The sequence below is a fragment of the Lytechinus variegatus genome, chromosome 19 (genome assembly GCF_018143015.1).
Source record: "Lytechinus variegatus isolate NC3 chromosome 19, Lvar_3.0, whole genome shotgun sequence".
In the NCBI taxonomy this organism is placed as follows: domain Eukaryota; kingdom Metazoa; phylum Echinodermata; class Echinoidea; order Temnopleuroida; family Toxopneustidae; genus Lytechinus; species Lytechinus variegatus.
This window is the reverse complement of record NC_054758.1, coordinates 3,637,183-3,659,196: the sequence shown is the minus strand read 5'-3', so window position 1 is coordinate 3,659,196 and position 22,014 is coordinate 3,637,183. Positions and strand designations below refer to the sequence as shown.

The 22,014-nt window shown below is 37.9% G+C and overlaps 1 protein-coding gene across 1 annotated transcript; it reads left to right on the top strand.

The window, feature by feature from the left end:
- The first annotated feature begins 475 nt into the window (after window positions 1-475).
- LOC121406180 (trans-1,2-dihydrobenzene-1,2-diol dehydrogenase-like) lies at window positions 476-16,522 on the top strand. Its single transcript, XM_041597202.1, has 7 exons — window positions 476-810; window positions 5,990-6,153; window positions 10,867-11,002; window positions 11,833-11,946; window positions 12,764-12,888; window positions 15,277-15,454; window positions 16,200-16,522. Exons 1-7 carry the CDS (start codon window positions 600-602, stop codon window positions 16,328-16,330), a joined length of 1,059 nt encoding a protein of 352 aa, XP_041453136.1. The 5' UTR covers window positions 476-599; the 3' UTR covers window positions 16,331-16,522.
- The last annotated feature ends 5,492 nt before the right edge of the window (window positions 16,523-22,014 follow it).

Here is a 22,014-nt window from a genome sequence, read left to right as displayed (position 1 = left end):
TTTACGACATTGCTCTTGACATAGACCGAAATGAAGTGCATGAGATGTGAATTAACTATGAAACATTAATGTGTTACACCTCATTCACACCAAAGAAACCGTCTCCATACCGATCAAAGTTATTACGTTATTTCCAATGACATAATCGATCAATTTGGGGTCGATTTCAGTCGGTATAAACACGACTCAAGACAAAATATGGGGACAAAGGCCATGTTTTATCATCTATAAGGTGTACATCAAATTCGACTTTGATCTCAGTGACGGCTTTTCTCGAAACCGTCAAGTCTAAAGCCCTAGCTAATACTAATGAACCGTGCTGGGATAGGCACGTCTAACTAGTCGCTATGTGGGGATGCCTATGAATTTAGATTCAGAGTTGTGTTCGTGAAACCGACCCCATGATTTTGCAGGCATTGTTTACGCAGGTATACAATACAACCCTGACACAAAGACCTTGTGACAGAAGACCATATTTGCGTCAATTATTTACGACATCACAAAATAATGACACTACATTTTAAGAGGTAGATTCAAGAACTTATTCGACATAGCGTTTATGTCGCCTATTTTTACAAAGCATCTGGAACTACCGGACGATGACGATGACGTCGCCATTACGATGGGGGGTCTGCACAGCTGGTCTGATCTCGACTGACTTCGTTTCCAGTTTACAAGGCCATTCCGACAACCATCGGGTGGTCGCCGTCGCGACCCGGTCGTTGGAAAGATCGCAGAAGTTTGCGACCAAATTCAAGATTCCCACCGCGTATGGTAGCTATGAAGAACTTGCTCAAGATAAAAATGTAGGTGAGTGGACCCACACTGTTCTAATAATGATAATGTCATATTTTACCCAGGGTAGCCACTTCAGTTCCGAAAACGGTTCTCTCAGCGCTGGCCGATCCGCACGGCTATACCTTGATCGGGCGCTCGAGCATTCGAGGAACTTCTTCCTACCGGGTACCCATTCACCTCACCTGGGTCGAGTGCAGCACAACGTGGGTAAATTTCTTGTTGAGGGAAAACACGCCATGGCTTGCAATATACCCTTGTCCCATAGAGTGAAACACGGGTGTCATAACAACTAGACCACGGCGCTCCTTGAAGATAGCACTGTTGTGCTATCATTTGACATTAATGATGATGATGATGATAATAATATACTGTAGTCAGTTTTTATACAGCGCATAAATTATGCGCTTCAGAAAATAAAGGAGAGGAAGAATATGTGTTGGTGAGTTCACTTTGTTGAGTTGAGGTACAATTTGAATAAAGGCGCTGTCACACCTTGGCGTTTTAGACAGCGTATCCCGACGTTTTAGAGAAATTTTGATACGTCGGCATACGCTGAACTTTGTTGTTGTTTTTTTCAACTCTGGGCGTATACTTAGCGTATTCATAACGAGTTGGACGTACACATAACGTATTAGTAACTTATATCGAACGCTTCGTTAACTTATAAGTAACGTATTCCAACGAATGCTTAGCGTATTGCTGGCGTACACAACTTATGCCCTACGATAGCCTAACGTAAGGCGCTGTCACACCTTGGCGTTTTAGACAGCGTATGCCCGACGTATGAGGAATTTGGCGAATACGCTGGCGTACGTCGAATACGTTACGGGTAAGTTTTGCATACGTTGAGAGTACGCTAAAACACGCTGGTATACGTCGTCATACGGCGAGGTCGTCGAAAAATTTTGTGCAAGCACAAAATTTTTCGACGTATGCCAGCGTATGGCTCATACGTCCCGCATACGCCATGTACGCGGGCCATAAGTTGTAGGCAAGTTACGCGATCGTTGATACACGTTGACACACACGTTACTCGTAAGTTACTCATAAGTCGATGTACGTCGAGATAATGTCCAGCGTACCCTAAAACTTACTTCTAACCTATGAGTAACGTGCTTTGAACGTATGTGTAACTTAACTCCAACGTATATTGACGTATGAAGACGTGCTCCGGATGACAACAAAACTTACTGAACGTGTTTATAACTTACAGCTACCGTATAATGGCGTATTGACAACGTTTATAGGAATTGGTATACAAAGGTGGGGTTCACAGGAGTTTTCTTCGGCATGGCGGTGGTGTTGATACGGTGATGTATCGTGCGGTTATGATTTGAATAGTCGAGGGCAGCCTTTTTATAGGCTATGACACGTGTTCGTCAGCGATACGCTGCCGCGCGCGGTACCTGTAAGTTATAAACACGTTCAGTATTGTTTTGTGGTCGTCCGAGCACGTCTTCATGCGTCAATATACGTTGGAGTTAAGTTACACATACGTTCAAAGCACGTTATAGGTTAGAATTAAGTTTTAGGGTACGCTGGACATTATCTCGACGTACATCGACTTATGAGTAACTTACGAGTAACGCGTGTCAACGTGTATCAACGATCGCGTAACTTGCCTACAACTTATGACCCGCGTATGCGGGACGTATGAGCCATACGTTGGCATACGTCGAAAAATTTTGTGCTTGCACAAAATTTTTCGACGACCTCGCCGCATGACGGCGTATACCAGCGTGTTTTAGCGTACTCTCAACGTATGCAAAACTTACCCGTAACGTATTCGACGTACGCCAGCGTATTCGCCAAATTCCTCATACGTCGACATACGCTGTCTAAAACGCCAAGGTGTAGGTTTTCAGGGCCGATTTGAATTTGTCAACCGAATCAGTTGTTTTCAGGGACTTTGTTCCATAAAACGGGGACTGCATGCATGAGCAAATAAACGTGCGCCATATATTTTCGTTGATATTGGAGGAAAAATAATATAATCATAGTCAATGAATCAATTGTTTTTAGGGAATTTGTTCCATTAAACTGGGGAGGAACGATGAATGAATTCTTACTTTGTGAACGTAGATGACATGTTGGCTTTAAGCCCATGTAGCACACACTACGCGATCCGATAAAACGCGATTTATATAATAAATCGCATTTTGCATTGAATATGAAAATTTCAAGAAGTATAATCGATCAAATAGCCATCTAATTTGTTCCAAAAATGCATAGTATGTCTTTTTATATTTGTTTCGTAAAAATGTACGTGTATACACTGATATAGATAATCGATAAAGCACATGGGCTTATGGCAGGAAGCCAGCCGAGTTAATGACCTCTTTCTTTTCTATTTCAAGTTACCGGGGCCAAGGGGCTACCAACCTCAATTATTTTTTTTTAAGTGATAAAGGATGTCACAGTAGATTTAGAATTGCATTTACTCGCGCGTATCTTAAAATGAAACAGATTAAGAGAGAGGTAATCTAGAGAATGTAAGAACGTGCTTTTTGTGCCATTGGTGGCGAATTGTGAATGATAGAGAAAGATGATTAATGAGATTAGTGATGAGATTAGTGATGAAATTGAGGATTAATTTTCTGATGTGAAAGAGGTCCTAATAGGCCAGAGGTCATTGAAATGTCTGAGAGTAGATTTACTGAAAGAGGTTTAGTTTCTTAGTGTGAAAGGGTCTTCTCTATAGAATCTTTAATGCAAGAGTTAATTGAGCTGCATGCCTTTTTTTATTCAGCCCAGGATAGGTTTTTGTGTTTAAGAATTTTCAGGTGCAAATATATGCAAATTATAATTTTGGACATGTTCCTTGTACTGAACATGTAGAAAGGTACACTTGGGGCAGACACACCCAGCCAGTAAGAGAAGGAGGGCATGCCAAGCCTGGGCATGGATCCTCAGGAGATTTTGTTCATTTAATTTCTTCAGTAATTTCTGGTGAAGTCTTTTAATTCTCCTAGTTTGAGAACAAGAGAAGAACCTGTTTGACAGTTTCCATTATTTAACAAATAATCATTATTTATGAATAATGATTTCTTAATATATACACGTAGTTAATTCAGCACCACCGGTGAGTTCACTCAAGAGCTTTTGTATGTTTTGAAAGTAACAGAAATTACAATGTATGTGAAAGAAACAATACTGACTTATGATAAAGGATACTTTATTCTAGTAAATGGATGATTCTTTATGACCTACTTATAAAGTATTCGAGTAAACCCTATAATAGAATTGTTTGATTTTTATCCTTATTGTTTGAACTTCTAGAACTCATGTCAGCATTTCAAGACTGATTGCAATTATGCATGTATTTATAGGGAGTCATTGGACTTTAAATGGAATATGGAAGGATGCCATAGATTCTGAATTATTTAGTAATTATTTAGTAAGATGCTTTAGTGCTTTGATTATGAATAACTATTCATAGAATCTGAACCATATACATTTGTAGAAGGGAGTGTTTTTTTTGGGGGGCCGTTATTCAATTTTAGATGGCACGTAGTCTGGGGCAGGATGCACCCCCTTCGACGCCGATAGAGAGCTGTTTAGCGAGGTGGGCGACAGCTGGACTCCGACTTTGTCTATTTAAAGCATTGACTCTTCTTCGGAGCTGCACTCATTCAATGAACAAGGTTATGATATAACCTTGTCCTCAGTTATATCTCCATGTGTGGCAAAATAAGGGTGGTAATGTTTGGCTTATTTTCTCTTTTTCTTTGATTCTTTTACACTGACAGTATCCATTGCACCTATAATTCATACAACTTGGCTCTTATTTAAATTTGATTCTTTAAATCATTTTTTTTTCTTAATTAAAGATAGAGATAAAAAAAATGAAAATTTTCTTGCCATATTACTTTCCACCATTGCAGGGCGTACACAAAAATATGCCAAAAATTCAGGTTTTTGAGCGCTCTGGTGAATACAAAAATTATTCCCAAGTTACTAATGAAAAATAAATTGCAACTGTATGGAAATTAGTAATTTTGGTCACAAAAGTGATATTTAAATAATTTTTTAAAGTGTGTGCTCTGTACAACATTGGCATACCATAGTCCTACCTGTAGATTCCCCACAAGCAGGATGGTAGCAGTGAAGAAGTGCTTCGGAGGATGAACTATTCATCAAAGACTGGTGACGTATGGAATTGAGACCATGAGCATGATTGAATTATGAGAACAATTATAGGCGCATATTTTCAGTTAATTATTGCATAGCGAGTACGTCTACTTTAGCACATAAGGCAATGGTTTAGAATGATGTGTTCAATAATGTTAAAAGGTATTATTTGGATATTTAAAAAAAAATGTGTTAGTAATTGATTAGGAGTAGATTTAGAAAGGTCGATCTGTTTTGTGCACTGCCTTAGTTTGCATTTACGGTTTTGTAGCTTGGAAATTGTTTGAAGAATATTGTTATTTGGAGAGAGATAAAGCATAGTATGCTTTAAAAATAAAGAATATGATTGAAAGGCATGGTTGATGTGAGTATTGTGTTTATTTGGTTGTTCCCATGTGACAAAGGACCTAGGAAAAGAATTAAGAAGAAAAAAATGTGAAAGAACATGAAGAAGATAGAAAATCAGCGGAAAGAGAGCTAGGTATAGGTCATGTAACTTTATATTACGCTTGTAATTAATGTAGAAACAAGAAGACTTGTGCCCCCCCCCCCCACCACCACCACCCATCAAAATACGGTGGTGCCGCTCATTGCCCTGGAAGCCGGGGCTGATTTACACCAGATTTTTAAAAAATATGGTTGGTATTACACAGATATCCATCATTTGGAAATGAACCTCCCTCCCCTTTTGGGGAGGGGGGAGGAGGGGGCTTGTCAACATTTTCTCAGCAAACTAGCATCCCCTCTTAGAAAATCGTTCCCAGGACCCTGAACTGCCGCTCCTGATTTCAAATCCACGAGTAAATTGAAATATAAAGTGACCGGAAACGCCATCATCCCATACACTTATGTGTACTATTTAGGCGTCTATAAGACGCCTATTAACAAAATCGGGGTTTGCCTTGTAGTTTTAGCTTTTCATTCTCAATAATGGTTGTTTTCAGGGTTTGTTAGTTCTAATACATGCACTTGTACACATGTTCCATCTTGGTTGAGAATTTTTTAAATAGGCTGCTCACAAATTTAAGCAATACATTTAACCATTTGATCCCTTTGACAGACGTAGTCTACATTGGAGCCGTTAACACCGAACACGTCAGACTGAGCAAGCTGTATCTCAACCACAAGAAAAACGTTTTATGCGAAAAGCCGCTGGCGCTCACTCTAAGGGAAGCTCGGGATGTTCTGAAGACTGCGAAGGAAAATGATGTGTTCTTCATGGAAGTAAGTATCAACATACTTTGTGCATCGACGTCATCGCGTTGGTCATTGTGTTGTGTAATATAGCTGGCGCATCTCTAACAATTTCTATATCCTCTGAGGGAGGGCGCTTTAAGATTATGACGTCATATATATGCATGACAGCATGAGGTCTACTTAAAGCATTATTTAAAATGGTGTTTGGTCATAAATGTTTATATGCTGGAAGAAAATAGCATTCAGGGCCTGATTCAGGATTGACCAGGCGACACGACATATGTTCCGGCGACAATTGCTCCGGGCTTTATTTGGACTAAGATATAGGGTTAAGATGGTTATGGTTGCAATGGGCGTCTATGTTAGGTTTACGACACATGAATTTTATATTACGTTTAGACAATGAATTTTATCTAGAACATGTAAAAATAAAAAAATCAAACAACAGAACGTGTTATTTTCTAAAATTCCATGCCAAGGACCAAGCATCTCCCTTGCCCCCCCCCCCCCCCAAGTCCTCATGCACTTGACATGACAATAGATATTATCATTTTGGCTATTTCCAGAGGGCTGTCACGTTTTCAAGCTTGCTTTTGTGACGACCCTTGCAACCATCCTATTCATTGTGTAACAGAAAATACCACTTAATATTTTTTCATTTATATAAGATATATTTGATGATTTATATACAAAACTATTGTTCATTATCTTGATGTCAAATTTCAGATATGTAATTTTCTTGTCCAGAGTTTTGTTATGGAAAATGTTGCAAAAACCAATAAATGAAAAGAAAAAAAACGATTGAGTTTAGGATAAGGTAAAGCGCTACAATCCAGGGTTGAAGTTGGTCAGTTCCATTTGTGTGTGGAATTCACAGTGGAGCAATTGTCGCCAGAGCAAATGTCATGGAACCATTGACCAGGGCTCATTTCTATGATTGATACTTACTTTTACGCCTATGTCCCCTCCTGGGACATAGGCCGTCAACAAAGTTCCTCCAGGCAGAGCGGTCCTGAGCCAGCGTCTCCAGTTCTTTCCATGTGCGGCCCATCCTCTTAACATCTGCCTCCATGTCTCTGCGCCATGAGTTACGAGGCCTTCCCCTCTTCCTTTTTCCTTGAGGATTCCATGTCAATGCCTGTCTAGTAATATTAGGCATTGGTTTCCGTAGGGTGTGGCCAATCCACCGCCATCGTCTCTGCAAGAGCTCTGCCTCAATGGATTGCTGATGAGCAATCTCCCACAAGTCTTGATTACTAATTATCTCAGGCCAGAAGATTCTGAGGATACGCCTAAGACAAGTATATGATGAAGGTCTGTATTTTCCTAATAATGGCAACAGTAGTTCTCCATGTTTCTGCACCATATAGGAGGACCGGCTTGACAACTGTGTTGAAGATGCGTATTTTAATGTTCCTTGGTAGTTTTGTAGATCGCCATATGTTATTTAGCTGATGGAATGCTCTCCTTGCTTTCCCTATCCTTATTCTTACATCTGCATCTGTCCCACCTTGTTTATCCACGTTACTTCCCAGATATGTAAAGCTTTCAACCTCTTCCAGTGATTTATCTTCCAACCCGATGGCAGATTGATTTGAGGAATTGATTCTTAAAATCTTGCTCTTTGTTTGGTTAACATTTAGTCCAAGGCGACCTGACTTATCTCTAATGATGTCAGTTTTATCTTGCATCTGCTTGTGAGTGTGTGAGAGCAAGGCGATGTCATCTGCAAAATCAAGATCATCCAGTTGCTGCCATAGAGTCCACTGGATTCCATTCCTCTTGTGAGTGGTGGAGGACTTCATAATCCAGTCAATGGCCAATAAGAAGAGAAAGGGTGAGAGGAGACACCCTTGTCTTACTCCTGTCTTCACACTGAATGCATCTGTTAGCTGCCCTCCATGAATTACCCTGCATGACAATCCCTCGTATGAATTCCTTACAAGATTGGTAATTTTTTGTGGTATCCCATAATGTCTCATAAGCTTCCACAGTGTTGGTCGGTTAACGCTATCAAACGCCTTTTCATAATCAATGAAATTAACATAAAGGGAAGAGTTCCATTCCAGTGACTGCTCCAGGATTATGCGCAGAGTGGCAATTTGATCAGCACATGATCTACCTGATCGAAATCCTGCTTGTTCGTCTCTCAGGTGTGGGTCAACAGCGTCCTTCATCCTGTTGAGAAGTATTCTGTTGAAAACCTTCCCAGGCGTTGACAGTAAAGTTATTCCTCTGTAGTTTGAACACTGACTTAAGTCCCCCTTCTTAGGCAGCTTAACTAGATATCCCTCTTTCCAGTCTGACGGGATGCTCTCCTCCTTCCAAATACTCTCAAATAAAAGATATAGCATGTCCACACTGGCTACCAAGTTGGCCTTCAGTGCTTCTGCTGGAATGCCATCTGGTCCAGCAGATTTTCCATTTTTCAGCTGATTTATGGCCCTTCGAATCTCTCCTTTGGAAGGTACATTACAGTCAATGTCCAAATCATGGTTAGCTGGGTGTATGTCTGGTGGGTCATGTGGATCTGGCCTATTCAGTAGTTCCTCGAAATGTTCTGCCCATCTTTTCTTCTGACCCTCTCCGTCAAGGATAGGTTGTCCGTCCTTGTCTTTAATTGTCTCTCTGACTTATATAAATTTCCCTGACATTTTTCTGATTAATGAATAAAGTTCTCTTAAGTTTCCTCTTTTAGATGCAGTTTCAGCTTCATCTGCAAGACCTTCAATGAACGTTACTTTGTCTTGTTTTATCCTCTGTCGCACAGACTTGTTAGCCTCCCTATACTCTGTCTGCGCTTTGGATTTCTGAGCTCTTGTGCGGCTATTGTTGATTGCTGCTTTCTTTTCCCTCCTTTCCTCCACTTTTTTCAGAGTATCCTTTGTGATCCATTCCTTGTGGTTTTGTTTTACAGGACCTAATACTTCCTTACACGTCTTTGTGTAGGTCTCTTTGATTCCTTTCCAAGTCCCTTCAACTGTTTTCTCTCTCTAATGTATCCTGGAGTACTTCAAATCTATTGGAAAGGTTGATCTTGAATTCTTTGAGTTTCACTGCCTCCTTTAACAAAGTAGTATTGTATCTTTGGCGTTTTGCATTCTGTCCTGCATAGTCCCTCCTAAGTTTTAACCTTACTTGTGATACCAGTAGATGATGGTCTGAAGCCACATCTCCTCCCCTCCTTGTTCGAACATCTTGCAAAGAACTACGGAACTTCTTGATTACACATACATGGTCTATTTGATTCTCAGTTGCCAAATCTGGTGAAACCCAAGTAGCTTTGTGTATACGCTTGTGTTGGAAAAAGCTCCCTCCAATAACAAACTTGTTTGCAGCACAGAAATTTGCAAACCTTTCCCCATTGTCATTCATCTCTCCCAAACCTTGTTTGCCCATGACTTCTTCAAAACCGGTGTTGTCACATCCAATCTTGGCATTGAAATCCCCATCAGAATTGTAATTTTCTTCTCTTCTATTCTATTCTGCACTATTGTGTGGAGTTGATTGTAGAAGCTTTCTTTGTCTTCATCTGTCCCATCATTCGTAGGAGCATAACATTGGATTACATCCATATTAATCCTCTGCTTATCCGTTCTGAAGGATGCCACAATGATCCTTGGACCATGGGCTTCCCAACCAATAAGCGCCATGAACTCTCCAGTCGGAGATCCGTCCTTCCCCAGGTCCATTCTGTTTAAGTTTCTTGTTGACGTTTTCGTAGCAATCACATTTTTTTACAGGGTAGGGTCGCTAACCCGACGCCCAACCCTCCTCCTTTTCCGGGCTTGGGACCGGCATGGTGGTGTGTGCAAACCAAGGCGGAGTTATGATTGATTGATACAATGCATCATAATTCATTACGCACATATGAGATTGATTAATCACCAAGAGTTAGGGTAAGGGGCCAGCAGGGAAAGCACTTTTCATTCCAAACTACTAATGACAAGCCATACAAAGTTTGTCATCACTCATCGTGGGTTTTATTCTGGGCATATTTTTTGTGTGTGTTTGTGTGCCACAAGCCAAAGGGAAAATCGGGATCTAGGTTTTATGAATATATCAAACTAAACTCAATATTTTGCAAAAAAAAAATGTCCGTGATTTTTTTTTTTTGCTTCTATCGTGTCTATCACATTTTGTTATCAATGGATTGTGCATTGAATTTGTCTTTTTTTTCTTCAAATGTCAAGTTTCAACTTAAAACGTAGTACTGAATCTATAATTTCAAATTTATGTCGCATGCAGATTTGAACTCGGGTTTAAATTAAACCCTGGTTTAAAGTGTTGGTTTAACTATGGAGTGCTAAATGGATCACAAATCCCTTACAGTAAACATTCAATTTATAAACTCATGTGGCAACCCAAATTGATTGTAATTGTCTGGGAATGATAACTGAAGTACTTATTGTCATTTTGAAAGCGAAATGAAAAAAAAATAGTAGAAATATACAATATAAACACAATTTTTGAATATTTGGCTCCCCATAATTTTATCAGAGTTAGTCCGTGGTCTAAGTTAAACCTGGGAAGCATTTCAGGAAAGGACTTGTCAGACGTTTAATCCGATAAGTCCTGATATATCCGATATTTTCCGTAGTAACAGAGATACCTAGCCGATCAAAATCAAGGAAAGTTGTCGGATCAGACAACTTGTCAGAAAGATGTGTTGATGAAACGCCCCCCCCCCCCCCGACTTCAGAATACAGGCCTTATAGTTGTTGGTATTTTATACTTCAGGCTGTTTGGAGTCGGTTCTTTCCAGTCTCAGCTAAGATCCGGGAACTCGTCTCATCGGGACAACTCGGTGACGTCAAATCAATATTTGTCAATTTTGGACTGGATTTAAACCATGTCGAGAGGTTAAAAAAGAAAGGTTGGTATATCATTCATATCGTTAATATTAATACTTTATACAATGACTTTAAAGAATTTCAATTTAGCTATTATTTGTCATTTTAAATTTGTATTTTGGGGGAGCCGGTGTAAAAATACACTTCTCTGATCCATAGATATTGTCAATATTTCAAAATTGCATATAATCATTAACAATTATTATTGCGTTGATCATAGGCGGCGGAAGCGGGGGGGACGGGGGGGACGGTCCCCCCCCCCCCCTAAATTTGTTGTCGATGACCTTTTTTTTTTTTTTTTTTTTTTTTTTTTTTTTTTTTTTTTTTTTTTTTTTTTTTTTTTTTTTTTTCCCACGTCCCCCCTAAAATTTTTTGGGTTGAGAACTTTTTTTTTTTTTGCTTGTCAAAAAAATTTTGGTTGTCCCCTCCTAAAATGTGGGGCTTCCGCCGCCAATGGCGTTGATGATGGTGGTTGTAGTCAACAACAACAAAAATGGCAAGATATGGACAAATAATTTTTTTTATTAAATAAGTAAAAAAAAAGTGGAGGGGGGGGCAAGGCCACGCTCGCTTCGCCCACTTACTCTGCCAGATAAGCCGCCTGGTTGTAATGATAGTATTCTTACTCAATAGTGGATTCCGCAGTAGTCTTGAATAAGATGACAGTCTTTGTCAGATTATTGAGTAAATATCCGGAAACTTTTGACGATGTGACCCCCAAAAAAAAATGAATAAATGAAATAAATGAATAAATAAAGACGGGCTTGAACCAATTATAGGTCCTGTGATAGTACCTGTGATGCAATTAAAACAATAGGTCTGTGATGCAATTAAAACAATATGTTACTTTCAGAGTTAGGAGGTGGCGCCCTTTACGACATGGGAATATATCCTATCCAACTTACGACAATGGTCTTCGGACGAGCACCGTCATCGATTACCACGCAGGGATTCCTCAATGATGACGGTAAGAAATACGGAGAATAGCAAAATATGATAATTTAGGTAGCTAACAACAGAAAGAGAATGGGATAATGAATGTGATGAGATAAAATAAAAGGGCAGAGTTGTGTTTCAATGCAGCATATCTAGCGACCAATGCGAGCGAGCCGAAAATTGTACATTTTTGAAATATTCCGTATTGTATACAGGATGTAAATAATACGTGCATCTACAAAAATAATATAACAATCACAATAAAATCACATTAGTATATTGGCATGGTAGGTTAGAATTAAACAAAAATGTTAGCTGCCGTCGAAAGATGATGGAGCGAACTTCAACTACCAAGGTTATTTTGGATGAAGATAATATCCCAAGCGAAGCCGAGGGGTAAAGCGTGTAGGTATATATTCCCTCCAAAGAAGTTGTGGTTTGTTCCCTTCCATTTACCTAAAATAAGATTATTATTTACACCGAAAACGCCGGTGTTAATTTAATACCACCCTGGTATCTATATCGGAAAACAAGAGAGAGGTGTTGAACAAAATCGGTTTGGTGTTAGGCTAACACTATATATAGGCATTATTTTAAACAACATATACTCAGTGTTAAACCAATATCGGTTTGATTGTTAACTGGTGTTGTTTCAACACTTCTCCGTGGTGCTTTCCGATATAGATACCAGGCTTGCGTTAAATTAACACCGATGTGTTTGCAGTGTATAAAGTATTGTTTGCTCTAAGTTGCACCGACTGCGTTTAATTACAAGCATCTTGTAGCAAAAGTTGTTGTTTTACCTAAATATTGTCTCAGGAAACTTCAATAAATCAATTTTTATTCAGGTGTTGATGAATCTTATACAACTGTGATGAAGTTCTCTAACAACGCTCTAGCAACGCTCTCGAGTAGTTTCAAGGTCAAGTACCCGAACGATGCGGTCATCATTGGCACAAAAGGACGTTTACGGGTAAGAACCGAGTCGAGTCAGACACTGTAAAAACGTTGTTAACATTTCATGCTCGTTGTTTTCGCCAATCACTTTAGGGCTTAAACAACGTCTTAACGGTGTATACATTCAGGCGCGGATCCAGGAGGGGGCCGAGCCGGCCCCGGCCCCACCCCTATTTTTTGACAGCCTGCAGAAAAATGTGTACTCTTTATCTTGATAGAAACTACGAAAAGCAGGAAGAAAAGTAAGAAAGAGCTATTATACCCATGATGTGTAATTTACAGCCTCGTAACGGCCGGCCCCTACCCCGAAAGGAAACAAGAAAAAGATGAGGGGAAGAATTGGAAAATAGACTTTATATAAAAAAATTCGCTCGCGCATCGCGCTCGCATTGCCTGTGTAATGAATCCCATTCAAGAGGATTAAATGGCACTTTATATATCCAGCTCTGAAATCAATTTGCACACAATATTTTAGCTCACATATCAAGCTTATATTATTTTGTTTGATTTACACAAATTATTATATCAAAATTTTCAGCTCGCGCTGCGCGCTCGCACCGTTTTATTTGTGAGATACCTATCCTCTTTGGAAATTTCCAAAATTTGTCAAAATGCTCCTGTATCATGTCAGTATATAAAAAAATTAAGCTCGTGCTTCGCGCTTGCATTTAATTCCTTGAGACACACAAGCTTGTTCTTTAATTTTAAATAAAAACGCGCTTAGACCGTCCAGTTTTCAGGTCGGAATATCACTCTTATTTAATTGGTGATACTTGTATCCTCTTCATTAATCACTAAAAACAGTCCTAATTGAGTCCCTTAATTTTCACGTTACTGTAATAAAATTTCGCGCTCGCATTGTTTAGTTGGATAAATATCTTTGTTCATGATTATGAAAACTGCTCATAATCTTCAGTTTTAAGGACATAAAATATCATTATATATTAAGACCCATGAGATACCATATCTTGTTTATAACAATAAAAACTATAACAGCCTTTAGTTAGGACTACCCCATGAAAAACCAACAAAAAATAGAATTATGGCGTCCAATCGAGAAAAATGTTGCTGAAAATATTTTTCGCCCCCCCCCCTTATTGGCGAAAGCTGGATCCGCCCCTGACATTGAACACGTTCCATGTTCGTATCAGGTCGTAAGATTCAGACATGTTTTTTTAGGGATGTATTTTAATAACTGATCCAATCAGTTAGGTAGCAAGTGATTAAGTACAGTTTTATGTACAATCGCCTTGCTATGTTTGTGAGTGATTTGAAACGGTTTGGAATACGGTTACCCGAATCCCTTTCACTGTGTGAGCGTTTTCTTATAAAAAAAAGTCAGATTTCAGTTATTATGCGTAAGGGAGGTACTGCGAGTAATGTCACCTCAAGTCAAACACTGCGCAAGCGTCACATTTTCTCCCTCGTCCACTTACAAAATTGAAAATGTGAAAACGGCGATTCTCTTGCAGTCCCCAAATAATACACGTTGTCCATAAAGCATACACTCACTGTCTGTTCCATCTGATTCAGACGCTATTTTGTCAATATGATCATGAAAAATTTAACAATGTGACGCTTTTCAGTAGTCTGATGCTCAGTTGTAAGCAGCAGATTTAAAAAATTCTCAAACCAAGATGAAACATGTGTACAAGTGCATGTATGCGAACTAATAAACCCTGAAAACAACCATTATCGAGAATGAAAAGCTAAAACTACAAGGCAAACCCAGATTTTGTAAATAGGCGTCTTATAGACGCCTAAATAGTACACATAAGTGTATGGGATGAAATTAAGATGGTATTTCCGGTCATTTTATACTTCAATTTTTGAAGCACTAAATAATTTTTTAGAGCGCAATTTTTTCTGGGCTTCATTTGTGTAACATATCACAGACACAGGTGACAAGTGCGACCTTCTAGCTCAGGTTTTTTAAAAGTCAAACCAATGTTAACCAATCACTTTAATTCATTCACGTATAAATTTGCCTTGTTCTCATCGGCTAACGCCCTCGAATAGCCGTACTATAATATATGGAAGGCGGAAAGGAAAACATTGGAATTGTTCGCCTTTCTAGTCATCACAGGAGGTGCCGTGGCCGACTGGACATGCTGGAGATCTAAGGATCGGGGGTTCGATTCCCCTCACGGAACTTATGTACCTCAGCAATGTATTTCATCCATATTGCTGTTTTATCGTACATTAAATAAATGAAAATGCTGTATGCATTGTGAATAGCCATGTGTGGACTTAAAAAAATCACAGCGAATCGTTATTTCATTATGTATATTGATCATCGTTAGTTTAACTTGATGGTTCCCTAGGCTTCCCTTTCCGCGTTCCATACCTACAACGTAAACCCCTTTGGATCACCGGAGAAACATTTCTTTGAATTTCTAACCAGGTACCTGAGCATTTCTGGGCACCAACTGACTTGATATGGACGTCACCAAGCGGTGAGATCATCGAAAGTTTTCACTTCCCCTTACCCAAGCATACTGATGAATCAGGAATATCCTTTCACGATCTACCATCCGGGCTGCTATATGAGGCAGATGCTGTCAAACACGCGATTCAAGAAGGTAATACTATAATACACTCTTTAAACAAATCAGTCGAATTGACTAGACCAGTAGTCAGCTGGGTGCAAATGATACGTCTTGTCACATTTCTAACTATGTTCTAGTAAAGTACGACTAGAAAACAGTCAAATATGACTAGAATAACAGTTGCACCCGGCTGACCCTATTATCTAGTCACTTTTGACTAGATAAGAGTATAGATCAATTACAATTGCTGATCAGGGAAGGGCAAGCCTGGGGTAGGAGGGAGTTGGGCTTGCGGAGTAAATTAATTGGGAATGGGAGATCGTCAGATCCCAGTCGAAATTTCCCAGATTTTTAGCATTGTTCGAAATGATTGATATGGAAGCGGATGCGTGGGGGGGGGGGGCTCGTATAGGGAATTAGTTGGACATGGAGGATGGTTAGTGCCCCTCGCAAGAATTTCTATGATTTTCAGGGTTGTTAGTTTGTATGAAAATTTATTTGCGACTCACAGTATTAGATGGTATATGGAATTATTAAATTGTATACACAACCTCCCAATTTGGAGTAAACTTTTGTTTTAGTGATAATTGACATGATTGATTAAATTATTCATCGATTCACTAATGTCTACACTATGTCTACATTTGTAATAAATTAATTTATTTATTAATCCCCTATTTCGTCCATTATGTTTCATTCATCCAACCATTCATGCATTCATTTTTTTGATAATTTATTCATTCGAAATATTGAGTTTTTTTCATCTCTTGTTCGTTAGGTAAGAAGGAGCACGCCCTCATGAGTTGGAAGGAGAGCGAACTGATAGCCACTGTGATGGAGAAAGCTCGCCGAGATTTGGGCGTTGTGTGGATTCATGAAGGCCAATCACCGATTGTCATTCTTGCTTGAAGTTACTGTCGAAATTACGATTTTACTATCTATATCATGACTGTATATGTGTATGTTTTATGAAATAAGCAAGAACATGGACCTTCTGCATCTGCTCTAAATGGATCATTAATAATAGCGCTTAAAGGAATGGTCCAGGCTGGGAATATTTATATCTCAATAAATAAAGTAAAATACACAGAGCAAAATGCTGAAAATTACAGCAAAATGGTGAAAATTATAATCAAAATTGGATAACAAATAACAAAGTTATTGAATCTTAAAGATTTGCAGTATTCCGGTGAAACAGTTCTAGGCATGCCTTCATGAATATTCATTAGGTGGGCTGATGGTGTCATATCCCCATTTGTTCTTTTGTATTTTATCATATGAAATTGGGTTTATAAAAAAATACCAAGAACTAAAACAAATGGATTGACAACTGATTAAGTGCATTAGTTATTTATTGTCACAACTTATTTCATCATAATGGAGACACACCATTTACACGTGTATGAAAAAAATGAAACATTTATGATTTCAAGTAATAAGAAAAAGGAATGTGCATGGGATGTGACGTCATCAACCCACCTCATGAATATTAATGACGATGTGCATAATTATAACTGTTTTCACAAAATATTTATAAACTTTATAATTCAATAACTTCGTTATTTTCTATCTGATTTTGATGAAATTTTCATCATTTTGCTCTTTGAATTTTACTCTTATATATTTAGATATGAATATTTTCAGCCCGGACCATCCCTTTAACAATTACCTTATCAGAAGTCTCGCAGTATTATGACACTGGCATTAGCAGAGCAGCTATTACACGCACTGTGTTCCAAGGAATAAATTCCTGCCAGGTACCCATTCACCTCACCTGGGTCTCGAGATAGATTTCTCGCTGAAGGAACACACGACATGGATTGGAATTGAACCTACGTCCCTCAGATTGAAAGACGAGAGTCCTAACCACTGGACCACGACAACCTCATATGGACTTCACGTATGAGGACCGGAGTATTTCGGACTATTCTAATATAGGATTTCGTCAAATTTCCCAACCGATTTAATGATGTAATAATTCAATTTGCAACTAATTTGAATGACCTATGAGATCAGCATTTGAATATCCAAATACTTAATTCAATTTAATTCTATTGGCATGCGATTTCATGGTTATCTCATTGAAACATGTATGAATCACGATCAAATGAAAATAGCTGAGGAAGAGTTTTCAAATTCGCACCGGTACCTTCCTTGCGAACGTTTAGGAATTCAAATCATTAATATGCAATCACTTATAGGATATGGACAGTGTTTTTCGTTGTTGTTGTTGTTGTTGTTGTTTACTTCTTTTGAATAATTATGGAAATGGATTTTACACCTAAATTGGATGTTTACGATCTTACTGAAATGACGAACCATCATCGGGACAAAAACTCATTTTTGTGCCACTTTCAATACCATGTTTCTTATCCCTACCCCAAAACGATATAAATCACAATTATGTAAAATAAACAAGAACAGGATGATGACGAGAAAATACCTGCCATTTGCATAGGTCATCCACCCACTCACTGGCGGATCCAGGGGGGGCACAGCCGACTCGTGCCCCCCCCCCTTTCGGCACGATATTTTGACCCTTATTCTGGACGGTTCGTGGTACCTGCGACGCTTTGGTTAAAAACATTTTTTTTGCTCGTCAAATTCCTCGGGGGAAATGTGCCCCCCCCCCTTTGAAAAATCCTGGATCTGCCCCTGCACCCACTCATCAATCACTAAAAGAATAAGCGTTTACAACCATATCCTATAAGTTTTACATGAATTACGTCTTTATCAAACATAATGGAATAAAATCATTTTAACTGAAAAGGTTAGAAAAATAGAAAATAGGATAATAAAAGTTTTAAAAAATTGTTTTACGTTATGAAAAAAAAATGAACACAGAAACATGCTATCTAAATTTGGACGTTTAAAGTGCAATTATGTGTGCCGATAAATGAAATTGAAAATTGTATTTAAGGCGAAATTAAATGACACTTTGGGTCATTAAGTTGAACGAATATCTCTCCAAATTGAATTTCTACAAAATTCAAAGGAATGATATAGAACGGAATTGAATGCAAAATAAATGAACCATGAGTGCAGAGGGTGGACGAAATATTTCGAATTTGAACGTCCTTTCATTAATTTGAATGCAACTCTGATGAAATTGGACGGGAAAACCTATAGTATTCAATGAAAAAAAAAACAATTAGCCAAAGCGATTCCCTTTCAGTACACGCGTCAACTATTCACTCTGAAAATTTTGGGCAACATACTTTCCGCACAACATTAAAAATATCAAACTCTGGGTAGTTTTCAATCAATACTGTGTAGTTTTCACCAAGAATGGATAAATTTAACCAATTGTTGTACAGTGCGTTGCAAAGAGTTTGGATTACGTATTTCGTGACAGTGTTGCAATATTAAGTATGTATTCTATTATTTGTTGGTATTATTTGAAAAAAATATCGTGTTGATCAAAAATCGATATAGAAGTCTATTGTGTATTAACACTTAAGTTTGAATAAAGAGAAAAACAAAAAAAAACTCAATTATTTTGTGTTTTTGGTTTGTAATCCCGTAGGAACTCGGCAGGACAGCATTTTTTGCTGGTAACGCCAAGCTGGTATATAACCAATTACCTTGGAAACAGTTTACGTCTAGGTTAATCAGTCATAGTGGCTGACGTAATAGACGACAGATATCACTCTTGGGCCTTTTTATCAAAGTGGAGACAATGGCAGAGTTGGGATTCGAACTCACAACCTTGCGATTATGAGTCCAATGCTCTAACCACTGGACCACACGACACTCTGGGTGATCTGAAATAGACATTAAATAGTTTGATATATCATAATTTCAAAAAAAATATTGTATATTGTATTTTACGTTTTAATATACACTTTTCTTGTACTGATATATTCATTTGCCCTGTTTTTCTATGAAATATAAACGAAGATGAACGGAAATTAATACTCTTGTGGTGTTTTTAAACCAAAATAATGACCGACTTCAGGTATACACTGTAAAAACTGCGGTGTTAAATCTGACACCAATTGGTATTAATAGAGGACCACACCCTGAGGTGTTAAAATTACACCCTAAAGATTAAACATAACCCCAAAGAGTGTAAATGTAACAACCACAGGTGATTTAATAACACCTATAGGTGTAAAAGTAACACTACCAATTTAACACCGGTGTAAAATAACGCGTGGTCCTCTATGTACACCGGTTAACACGACAGTTTTTGCTCTGCATGATATTAATATTCGTTCAATAAACATTTACAAATGGTAACTTTGCAATTATTATTATAAAAAAACCTCTAATATAACGATCGGAAGTAAAATACTGTTGAAGGAACATCAATATTACTTCACAATCCCGAATATTTCTTTTCGTCAAATATGTACGAAGTCATTATAAACGTCAACCGGTAACAAAATAACTTGAGTGATGGCATGTTTGTTTAACGGCTATTGACTTATTAGTCCATACAGGACTACTGATCAAAGTTCTGTTTTAATTGCTGCAAAACATTGTTCAACAGTCACTTCAGGTTTGGAAGTAATATGACGAGTATGGGATTGGTTTTAAAAGGGGAAGTCTACCCTGACATCGTTTTGTTTGGACTAAAATGATACGAGAGGTATAATTGATGAAAGTTTGGCAATAATCCATAACGGAGTTGTGGATTTGATATGCATTTGGATTTATAACGTTTATGCCAGCAGATCTTCCATATACCATGTAATCATTATTACCTATCATTTTATTGCTTTATGATCTGTATTTATAATAGCATGTATGAAACTTTATGTATTGTATTTTTGAATGCACAATTCTATATTTCTTAGAAAGCAATAATTATGGAGACTTCTTACATGTTATGTCAAAAATTAAAAACTTGAAAAAAAAATCGTTATTGTGTTATATTCTTGGTGAATTATTACAATGTCACCCAACGTGTTCTGCAATGTTCTTGGTTTTATTTTCCATCATCATGATCATGAAATACTTTATTCTTCAAACAACACTCCCACTTATTTCAATACCAGTCGTATTGCTGAACAATGCTGAACAAACTACTAAAACGCTCATTGACTTCTTTGTAAATATGAAATGCAAATGTTAGTTTTTGTCACAAAACGCTAAAACGCGAAATATTCCAGGTAGCTGTCAACTCTTAACGTCCGCAAATATGTACAAGATACCATTCATATATGTATTTTTTCGGGGGGGCGCTGTGTTGACCCATTAAAAGAAAAAAATATACATGATCGAAACCGGGCACTATCACTTTCGAAAGTCAATAACATTAGATATTGTGTCATGATACCATAGCATAAGTAAAACGAAAATTCCCAAGTAAAAAAAACAAAAAACAGAAAAATCCCCGAAGAAAAAACCCATCCCAGTCGCATTGATCGACGTTAGCCCTGTTTACCATTTCCTCTTTGCTGTACTAACAATGATATAGGTTAAAAAACATTGTGGATTACTCAAGGATAAAGAATCGTTTCTACTTTAGTTTTTACTGATTGATTGTTTGATTGATTACTTCTATAGAAGCTTTCAAGTAAATTGTATGATCTCGACCTTTATTGTAAACTCGTCTCGTCTGAAGTATGCTTATTTTTTTAGAGAATGATGTACTAACCATTTTGAAGCATTCGTCATGTTGACGAATATATACAAAACTCGGGCTAAACTAAGAACTGATCGAATGATTTGTAAACGGTTTTTGTAGAAATAAAACAGTAGTATATTACACTCACTGGCTGAGAGCACTTGACACCAAAGGTTTCACGAACAAGAAAACATAGTAGAAATTAAAGGAAAAGAATAAGGGTGAAATACTACACTAATTTCTGAATCTTATAAAGGTTAAATTTTCAATCTCTATTTCGATCGCTTTTTGAATATTTTTTATATAGATTTTGCCCTTGTGTCATGTTATGCCCCCAAAATATTAGTGTTTACAAAACGGGAACAACTACAATCATCGCGCCTAGTTTTTTTTATTTATTTATTATTTTGTTTTATTATATTGCGGTATTGTCTCAATGTTATGACTATTTGGATAATGTTGTCTTGTTACATTTTATTCATTATTTAGTTTCCAATTTGTTAAATTCATTTAAATATTTGACTCGAGTTTACAATGTATAACAAGCGTTACAACCAGGGCTCTGGGACGATTTTTTACAGTCGGAGTGCTGATGTCAATTTGACAAGAAACAAAATCACTACAGAACAAAGATCAATTTGGTCCAGAAAAAAAATTAACAGGCAAAAAACTATTAAAAAACAGAAAGGGGTTTTACTACAAAATGGAGGTCATTCTGGTCCAGAGAAATTTGACAAGCAATAAAAAAAAACTTTAATGAAAAAGGGTTTAAATACATTTTAGTTATATATTTCTACATTTTGCTACACCAGAATTCCAGGGGTGCTGCCTATTGAGAATAACACACGCAGCACCCCCCCCCCCCCATCGGAAAATCTTTGGGGGTAATTCAGCACCCCTGCTTGCCAGGACCATGCTCATAGCGGAGATACAAAAAATAGATGTTAAAGATCATCCGAGTCCTGAAGGTTGGTGCTAGGCATTGAGAATGTTTGAGTCTTACAAAGATCAAAGTTCA

What these genes read in the sequence shown, in the direction of transcription:
- LOC121406180 (XM_041597202.1), top strand. Translation starts at nt 600, where the DNA reads ATGACGATGACGTCGCCATTACGATGGGGGGTCTGCACAGCTGGTCTG. An exon ending in TGCTCAAGATAAAAATGTAG is followed by an intron (nt 811 to 5,989) that starts GTGAGTGGACCC and finishes TCCCTTTGACAG; the next exon opens with ACGTAGTCTACATTGGAGCC. An exon ending in CGAGAGGTTAAAAAAGAAAG is followed by an intron (nt 11,003 to 11,832) that starts GTTGGTATATCA and finishes TGTTACTTTCAG; the next exon opens with AGTTAGGAGGTGGCGCCCTT.